The sequence below is a fragment of the Apodemus sylvaticus genome, chromosome 5 (assembly GCF_947179515.1).
Source record: "Apodemus sylvaticus chromosome 5, mApoSyl1.1, whole genome shotgun sequence".
Classification (NCBI taxonomy): Eukaryota; Metazoa; Chordata; class Mammalia; order Rodentia; family Muridae; genus Apodemus; species Apodemus sylvaticus.
In genome coordinates, this window is record NC_067476.1 from 102,745,380 (window position 1) to 102,755,531 (window position 10,152).

Sequence of the window (10,152 nt, forward strand, 5' to 3'; positions counted from 1 at the left end):
CGTGGTGGCATACTCCTATAATCCTAGAACTCCAGAAGCAGAAGTAGGAACATTATCACATGTTTGAGGCCATCCTGGGCTGTCTAGTAGGTCCAGACCACCAAGTAATACACAATGAAAGCAATGAAAGTTCAGGAACACTGCCATCTTAATATGGCCTCCAATCCACAGATCCGGGGTGGTTTCCACTTAGTTCTTCCTTAATTTCTTTCAATGATACCTCTAATTTTCCAGGCAGAAGGCTTGCATTTCTTTTTGTTGGGCTTATTCCAAGGTGCCAATACTTCATTCTTTTTGGATGCTATCATAAACAGGTTAGCTTGCTTAATGTCACTCAGAGGCTGTTCATTTCGAGTTTATACAAATGCAATAGATTTCTGTCTTTTGTCAAGATTTTTTTAAATATAAAAGACCATGTGATCTGCAAACAGTTTCATTCTTTTCCAATCTGGACACAGCTTGTGTCTTCTCCTGCTTTATTGCCCTGCTCTCTGTCCCCTAGTTTGTTTCCGTTCTGGGGATTGAATCTAGGACTTCACACAAGCTAGGTAAGTGCCAGCCCTGAGCTATCCCCACCCAGTCTACATAGTTTCTGAAGTCACTTCTTTTCTCATTAAAATGAATTTTCTTGAGGAAACATGCCAAAGTACAGGAGGAAAAGAGGAAGCAGAACTCTTAAGAGCAAAGCTGCAATTTGTAGTTTGAATAGATTTCTGGGGAGCCTCCGCTGCTTTACAGTGGAATGATTTTGCTTTGTAGCAGCTGGGCCCAGTGATTTCTTTTTTCTGGAAGAACCTCTGAAATCATTTTTTAAATACATTTATTTTTAATTGTGTGTGTGTAAATGCAGGTACCCATGAAGTCCAGAAGAGGGCATTGGATTCCCTGGGGCTGGTGTCACAGGTAGTTGTGAGCCAGCCACCTGATGCGTGTATTGGGCACCAAATTCCAAACATCTTCTGGACGTTTGGGTCTTTTGGAAGAACAGGAAATGCTCTTGACTGATGAACTAATCCATGAAACTTTTTTTCTTTTCAAGCTTTAGACATAAGTCCAACACTTGTCTTTCCTTAGTTATTAAAATCAAAGATGATATGGTCACTTTTACTAGTGCCAATCCCTTCTCCTTCTCTGGACAATGTTTCCTTGCAGTCAGAGGTAGACTATTTAACAGGTTTCTTTTTTTTTTTTTTTTAAGATTTATTTATTTATTATATGTAAGTACACTGTGTCATCTTCAGACACACCAGAAGAGGGCATGAGATCTTGTTACGGATAGTTGTGAGTCACCATGTGGTTGCTGGGATTTGACCTCAGGACCTTCGGAAGAGCAGTCAGTGCTCTTAACCACTAAGCCATCTCTCCAGTCCCAGCAGTTCTTACTATATATACCCTGTCTTCTGAGAAATAAGATAACCAGACAATAGAGCTGTCAGCTGTTTTACCATTACCCTAAAGAGACTCTGACAAATATTTCTATGACATCTGAAGCCTCCTCTGGCCTTTTAATGCTACGATCTATAGGTGATTCTCCCAATCTGTTCTTTCCATTTAACTTCAACCTCACTCTTTATTTATCCTCTTCCTGGCCCTTGGCCCTTCCTGGTGATCATCTGTACAGGAGTGAGCATATTTTCTTGATACCCCAGGCTCTTCAGGCATCCCACCTAGGAGACCTTTCCATCAAAACAAAGGACACACTTAGCTGCCTCACTTCTGATGAATGTCCTGGCCCAGCGCATATAATGTGACTTCTATTTTCTCCAAAACAAGAGAGAGAGAAAAAAAGCTTTTAGGAGTAAGAACATAATCAAAGGTTATGCTGTATGGCTCGCAATGAAAGGAATGTTTCCTTCCATGATTCCGTGGCTCCTGTGTTAGTCAGATGGAAAAGAGTAAGTGACTTTACAGACAAGCCCCTTCCTCAAATTTGTGTGAACACTTAGTGCTCATAGCTAGAAGCAAAGCACCCAGGTTCCTTGCCAGGACCTAACTACAGCAAGGTCCAAGAAGGCCAGCTCTCATGGACATCTCCTTTGTGCCTAAGTGCCAAGTCTCCAAGACAGCGCCCTCGGTTTCCTCTCAGAAACCAATCACTTCCCCCTCCTCCTCTCTAAAATCAATTTCAGATGCCACAAGTGCAGCTTCATCCAGCTCCCTGTGCAGAGTGACCTTCTAACCCCCAGGTCCACTTTGGGCCCTTTGTGGACTAACAAAGCCACTTGGCCCAAGCTCCCAGCTAAGGTGATTCCTCCCCGGGGTTGCAGCTCCTACTGAGTTACAGCTCTAAAGGGCTTAATTAAGAGGTATGGCCATGAGTCAAATCTCAGAAACTTGTCCCACAAAGCTTCTAAAAACTGAAGCATAGAAGAACAAGAATATAACAAAATAATATGAGGTGGGGAAAGAGGACTGATACACCTTCCTGCGAATTGTGTTGTCCTCTCTTGCCTCAGGCTTGTTTACAAGTCAGGCTATGGACAGAGGAACACACTGTCTTTAGGCTAGGTTGGTCCAGGATCCAGAAAGGCTCCCTAATTACGCATAGGTACTGTGAGGCCCACGGCAGATCCAGGAGGAAATGGTGGGGCTGCCATGTACCTGCCAGCAGTACATTTTAACAGTGTTAGACCCTTATTGCACTAAGCTTAGAAGTTCTCTCCTCACTCCTGAATGCTATCCCGATAATTCTTGTTTGTTTTTTGTTTTTTCAAGACAGGGTTTCTCTGTATAGCCCCGGCTGTCCTGGAACTCACTCTGTAGACCAGGCTGGTCTCGAACTCAGAAATCCGCCTGCCTCTGCCTCCCAAGTGCTGGGACTAAAGGTATGCGCCACCACCACCCGGCTTATCCCGATAATTCACAACTGCTACAACTAGGACCTTAATGTACCATCTGTTTGCCATTTATTTTGGTTGTGTTTCTTAGGTTCTGTTGCTGTTCTTATTGCTGTTGTTTTGAAGACAGGGTCTTTTGTTGTCCAGTCAGGGTTGTCCTAGATTGCCTTATGTAGCCCAGGCTGGCCTGGAAGGCACAGTCCCCATGACCCAGCTTTCCCAATCCTGGGATTACAGGCAAGCACCATCACAATCAGCCCTTTGCCATCTTTCAAGGAGCCAGATACTGTAATATAGCTAGGTTCAATTCTGAGGTAACATATTCAACACTGTTTTCAGCTTTTTAAAGGCATCAAATGAAACAATTTCAACATTATTTTCCCCCTCTCTTCTTTCCCATTTCAAACCACAGTGTATTTCCTGGTTGAGTTCAGTCACAGCGTATCTACAGGGCTGGATTAAACATATTTCTTGTAGTAACAACTTTTCTATTTGTTGGAACTCTTTAGATCACAGGAGGGGGGAAAGTGGTCATACTTAACAGAAATGACATGTACCAAGACAGATGCAGTTTTCTGAACACCTGTTGAACATCAAATGATCAGTGTTGTGATTACAAAACTCTGGATTCAAATCTTAAATGTTCAGTTACTTTGCTTCGTTTGATAGGGGTTTGGACTCAGAAAAACAAATCTTCCCAAAGATAGGGAAATAGATGCCTTATTTAAAAAGCAGCCCGATTCACTGTAAATTATTTCTCATTGAGTCACTTCAGAGGAAGCTATGTAATTGGAACTGCAGGGCAAGCCGGTTATTGCTTCGGGAGACAGAGCAACCGTGGCAAATATTTTCAGTTTGTCAAGGGTGAAGAAATGGAAACTAACAAACAGTAACCTGACACTCCCCTTCATTCCACAGGCTGGTGAGGCAGCTACTCTGTAGGCTAACTTCCTATAGACCATAAAGCTGAACGACAGCAGCCGCTGTGGCAGAACGTGGCACTTAAGGGCATGGCAATACTCTCACTGTGGCATTCACTCATTCGTTCGTTCATTCATTCATTATCACTGTGCTGGAAGGTTACCTCTCCACCTAGGAGCCGCACACCTTCATTATCACTTTCGGCCCTAGGCTGCACTAATGATGAGTCTTGCCTTCTCTCCCTTTCCTGCACCCCCAGGCCAGGGTGCCAGGCTCAAGGAAGGACTTGACAACAGCGAGGAAGGGGCTCGCAGGGCACTTGGGGGCCGGACTCAGGGGAGCCATGCGCAACGCGAACCGGCTGGGGCCGGGGGAGGCGACGGGCCACCAAGCTCGGAGTGTAACCCGAGGGCAGGCCGTGCCCTAGCGGAGGGGTAGCGAGCCGGCGAGGCAGGTTACCTGATGAAGGTGGTCTTGCCCGTGCTGTACTGGCCCACCAGCAGGATCATGGGCTTGTTTTCGAAGTCGGCGTCCTCCAGCGCGGGCGAGTGGAACTCATGGAAGCGGTACGCCTCCTCCAGAGGCAGCACCTTGCGCTGGTAGAGAGAGCGCAGGCCACCCGTCACCGTCTGCACCGCGTCCATGCCGCCCGAGCGCTCGCGCCCGCCAGCCTGCCGCCCCATCCAGCTGAACATGCCGCCGCCCGACAACTTGCCACCGCCGTGCTTCGGTGAGAAGCCCAGAACCCGTGTCGCTCGCTCTCCGCGCCCGGGTAGCTCTCGCCGCTGCCGCTCCCGGGCCCGCCCCCTGCCGCAACGACCAATCATCAGACGCTGCGTCACGGGCGCGCGCTCATTATTCAGAAGCGTTCTCAGGTCCTTCCTCATTGGGCGTTTGCCGGGTGGAGGCTCTAGCCAATGGAAAGGCGTGTCTTGAATTATTGATGACGGCATCGGGCTAGAGGGCTGGGCATGGAGAGGGTGTAGTCCAGGCGGGGTGACACAGGCACATCTACTCCGGTACATCCTTCTGGCCAGGTGGCATTGGCTTCCGGGCAAGTCTGAGCTGGCAAGAATGAACCACCGGAGGCCGTCCTCCTGGAACTCGACTCATCCCAAGCCTTTGGACGTGGATACTGGGAACAGAAAACTCAGAAAGTTGACAGACAAGTTCCTTTTCCCTGGGCAGGTTATCGCCCTGTTTACTGTCGAAGATACTCAGGCTCACCGATATAATTGGCAAAATTTGAAGGAGAAAAAATGAACTTGAATCTATTTGCGTAGACATTTCTCCTGCCTCCACACAATTTTGGATCAATTAAAGGCCTCCTTCTCCTAGACCTTGGTAGAAATAATTGACCATCACCTAGGCAAGAAATAGCGTTAGCACATTTTTTGTGTCGCCAATGAAGCTAGCTGCATAAGAATAACCCAAGAGACTTATTAAAATACAGATCTCTAGTTCTCGTTACAGACCTACCAAATAAAATGCTGAAAGATGCAACTCAACAAATGCCTACAGATGATTCTTGTGTGCATAAAGTTTGGAGAAAGATTGTGTATGAATTACCTCTTGAACTTGGTGGAAATGCAGAGCTGATTCAGCAAGTAGTTGTAAAATTGCATTTTAAAGATCTCTCAAGAGTTGCCAGTGCAGTAAGGGTGTTTATGACAGCTTTGTTCATCACTAAGACTTGGAAACAACCAAGATGGCCTTCAGTAGGAGAATAAATGAGCTATGTATATCCAGACAAGAAGTTGCTGTCTGGCCAGGCAGTGGTGGCGCATGCCCTTAATCTCAGCACTTGGGAGGCAGAGGCAGCAGATTTCTGAGTTCGAGGCCAGCTTGGTGTACAGAATGAGTTTTGGGACAGGCAGGGCTACACAGAGAAACCCTGTCTCGAAAAACAAACAGCTGGGCGGTAGTGGTGCAGGCCTATAATCCCAGCACTCTGGGAGGCAGAGGCAAGAGGATTTCTGAGTTCAAAGCCAGCCTGGTCTACAGAATGAGTTCCAGGACAGCTAGGGCTATACAGAAACCCTGTCTCAAAAAAAAACAAAAACAAAAACAAAAACAAAAAAACAAAAAAAAAACAAAAAAACAAAAACAAAAAAACAAAACAAAACAAAAAGAACCAGATCTATCTACAGGCTAGAAACAATTGGACATTCAAGTAGAAAATCTGCATGTCTTGGAATAGCACCTAAACTAAGAAATGTTTAGAGCTAAATCTAAATCAAATGTACCAGATATATGCTGAGAATCAAATATATTTCTAAGAGAAATGGAGTCCTAAATATACTGCCCATACAGTGGTCATGGACCAGAAGACTCAACATTAAGGTACAAAATTTACCCCAGTTCATTTAATGCAATCCTCAGCAGGTTTTTATTTTAGTCAAACTTAACAAAATGATTCTCAATTTCACTTGGTAGGTGTGAAGTTCCCAGAATAAATAAAACAATGTAAAATGTAACAAAAATGGGAATCTTTTTTTTTATTTGTTTTTTTTTTTTCAAGACAGGGTTTCTCTGTGTAGCCCTGACTGTCCTAGAACTCACTCTGTAGACCATGCTGGCCTGGAACTCAGAAATCCACCTGCCTCTGCATCCCAGAGTGCTGGGATTACAGGTGTGTGCCACCACTGCCCGGCAGAACTCTTGTATTACCTAATTTCAAGACTAATAAAGCTACAAAAATCAAGACTGGGTGGTATTAATGCAAAAATTATCTAATAAACATAAACTAACAACATTTCATCAACAAGGCTTTTTAAGTTCATCATGGCTTATGATATCACATTTTAGTTTGTGTGAGCACACAATGTTTAACAATGCATATCTCACAACACATTATCATTAGTGTGAACAAATATGTCCATGGAACAGAGTCCAGAAAGAGATCTATACATACATGGTCAACTGATTTTTGACATAATAGATAATTTAGTGGATAATTCAAAATGTGTTTGGTTTTCATTTTGGAGCAGTCTCATGCAGTCAAGCTTGCCTCAAACTCACTAGACACCTGAGAACGACCCTGAACTCCTCTGCAGTCCTCTTCCCCCATCTCCCGAGTGCTGGCACTACAGGCATATGCCACCGAGACTGGCTAAGCAAATCTTTTATATAAACAGTTTAGAAGGTTAGAAACGTAGCATGCATGAAGCAGTGAGTTCTATCTGCATTACCACCACCACCAAGACATAGGCTTCACATATAGAACAATAAGATACCTGTATACAGAAACATGAATTACAGATGGTCGGAAGCCACCAGTGGGTGCTGGGAATTGAACCCAGATACTCTGCAAGAGTAACCAATGCTCTTAACTACTGAGTCATCTCTCTAGACTCCCAAGTTATGTGCTTTCAATACATCGGGTGATTATATGTCAATCATTCTTTAATGAGTTGCAAAAATATATTTTTTGACTTGGGAATTTGATTTTGAAGAAACTATCCTGGGGTTATTTACTTGGAGGAATAATGAATTTAAAACTTTATCTGAGTTGGGCAGTGGTGGCACATGCCTTTAATCCCAGCACTTTGGAGGCAGAGGCAGGCGGATTTCTAAGTCTGAGGCCAGGCTGGTTTAGAGAGTGAGCTCCAGAATAGCTAGGGCTACACAGAGAAACCCTGTCTCGACCTGCCCACCCCCCCAAAAAAAACTTTATCTGAGAATATGGTTATTATCATTTAGAATACTGTAGTGCTGTAACTAGCTCCCTCCTCACAAATTTAAACAAATGGTGGTTTCCTATGCAGTAACTGAACATTGTGTTATGTAAGAAGAATTTTGGATTTGTATTGTAGCTCAGTGGTGGAGTGCTGGCTGAGCACACATGAAGCTCTGAACTCCATGGCCACCTGGGCTATATGAGACTCTATCTAAAAAGATAAAATAATCAGGGACCCAAAAGATGGCTCAGTGAATAAGAGTGAATAAGACTGTTCTCACAGACAATCCTGGTTTGGTTCCTAGCACTCAGAAGGTAGCTCATAACCATCTGAAACCGCAGTTCCTGGTGATTTGATGCACTCTTCTGGCCTCAAAGGACACTGCATGTATGTGGTTCATAGAAATTCAAGAAAACACCCATACACATTAAAAAAATATATTTTTTAAGTGGAAAAGATAGATTAGAAAGGCAAATGCACATTCACTTATAGAAGACAGTATGGTAGTTCCTCAAAAGAATGTGAGTAGAATTACTATAGTACATAATTAATATAATATAAATATACATCCAAGGAAATGTATAGCAGGGTCTCAAGGAGGCATCTGCACATCCATGATCACAGTAGCATTATTTACATTTGCCAAAAGGCAGAAGCAACTTGAATATTCATCTATGTGTATGTGGAGAGCACAGTGCAGTGGTTGGTATTATTTAGTGCTGCAAAGGAAGAAAATCCTGCCGCATGGTGCAGCATGGGTGAATCTTTGAAACTATCCCATGGTGAAGAAGCCAGTCACTGAGAGGTGACTGCAGTAGGATGCCACTTTCTTAAAGATTTCTAAAGTAGTCAGGTTCATAGAAACAGGAAGTCGAGTTACAGTGGTGGTTACCAGAAGCTTCAGGGAAGAGGAAACAGGACATTGTTCACTGGGTATAGAGTTTCCATTTTGCTAGCTGGAAAAGCTACAGAGAGCTGTTGCACAATAGTGTGAAATGCTCACACTTGTTGAGCTGGGTGTATACTTAGAAATGGCTAAGATGAATTTTGTGTTGTATGATATTGTGTTTTGTTTTGCTTTGCTTTTGAGCCAGGGCCTTTCTTAAAATTAAATTAGTTTAATTTTGTATGTATGGGTGTTTTTGTATTATGTTTGTGCATCACATGCAAAGGGGCCAGAAGAGGGTGCCCAGCCCTGCCCCTAGAACTGGAGCTACAGATGCCTGTGAGTCACCATTGCGCGTTGGTGTTAGGAAGGGAACCTGGCCCTCTGCTGGCCCTCATATTGGAATATGACCAATGCTCCTAAGTGCTGAGCCATGTCTTTAGCCTTTTATAGTGTTTGTTTGGTTGTTTTTCGTTTTTTTTTTTTTAACTACAACTTTTGTTTTTAAGTGAATTTTTGTACTTTTGTTTAAAATTTTTTTAAATACCCAAGAGAAAAATAAAAGTAATAAGCTCCCAAATTGTAATGCTCCCCAGAGTGTGGGGAAAGATACCTTTAGTTTTCTCTTTGTGGGCTTTAGAATTTTTCAGGCTTTACAGAACAATCACATTTTTGTTTTACAAGCAGGAAAGAAAAGTAAGGAAGACAAATGAGTTGCCTTAAGTCCTTCAAACAGGAGAGGAAGTCCTGTGGTGCCTCCCCACCCCACCCCAGGCAGGGCTGGCTGCCTGGCCTTCCCGCCTGCCTGCAGCTTCCTGCAGCTGCTCTGGCTAAGTCCCTGACTTAGAGGAGGGTGACTAGTCCTCTGTCACCGGCTCACATCCGCTCACAAGCTGTGGCACTCCTTGGGTTTGCCTTATTCCCACTCAGCAGTTCCAGTGCCACCTAACTTTTCATTTGAAGCCAACTTTTTTTTTTTTTTACAAGCAAATCCTATGACTTGCAGTTCTCCAGCGAGTGTTGTCACATGTCCAGAAATTTGCTGTGCTATATAATCCTGGCAAAAAAATAGCCTGATGATAAGATTCACAATTCTCTTTTACTGTATGGAAGTTTTAATGTAATTTTCTGAAAAAAATAATTATACAGTTTTGTTAGCATAATAATCATTGTATAAAAGTAAGCCTTTTTGGGGGAGCTGGCTCTGCCCACCACCAACTGCCTTGAGATGGTGTGGGTATGGGAGAGATGTCCTTCTCCCCTCCCTTCTTGACATCTGCAGCAGGCGGGGTGAGCTGGCCCTGAGGTCATGAGAATGGGAGAACTGAAGCACTCTGGGGAGCCTGCCCTGCACCTAGCCTGGGCAGCCCAGTAGAGCTGGCCCTGTTGGCATGGGCACAGGTATACAAGAGCCAGGAGTGGGAGGGCTGGCCCTGCCCCTTGCCCTTGCCTGCTAGGGCACTGGGTGAGCTAGCCAGGGCAGTGTTGGTGGTCCTGGTGGTTTTGGATGCAGGAGAGCTGGCAGGCTGACCAACTCAGCTACCACCCAGGCCCAGAACCAGAACCTTGAGTTGGCCCACCCCAACATCTACCGTCTGTGAGCTGCTGGAGCGTGTGAAGGGCAACAGCAGGAGATCCGAGGGGAGTCCCAGTAAGGATCCAGTGTTGATAGCATAGCAGAAGCCAGAGGCCTCAAACCAGTGCTCAGTGCAATGAGTCATTGTGAGTCATTGCAGTGAACATTTGCAAATAAAGAAGTGTGACAAAAGGATATACTTTACGACACCGACACAAAGCCGCTTCCACCAGATGGTTTTGTGTGTGTGTG

At 44.5% G+C, this 10,152-nt stretch overlaps 1 protein-coding gene across 1 annotated transcript in view; it reads right to left on the minus strand.

The window, feature by feature from the left end:
• The window catches only part of Ehd4 (EH domain containing 4), a 71,822-nt gene extending 67,271 nt beyond the window's left edge, over window positions 1–4,551 (minus strand). The window contains exon 1 of the mRNA XM_052183309.1: window positions 4,218–4,551. Within this exon, the coding sequence (XP_052039269.1) occupies window positions 4,218–4,453 (236 nt within the window). The 5' untranslated portion in view covers window positions 4,454–4,551. The remainder of the gene's footprint in view (window positions 1–4,217) is intronic.
• Between the last annotated feature and the right edge of the window lie 5,601 nt (window positions 4,552–10,152).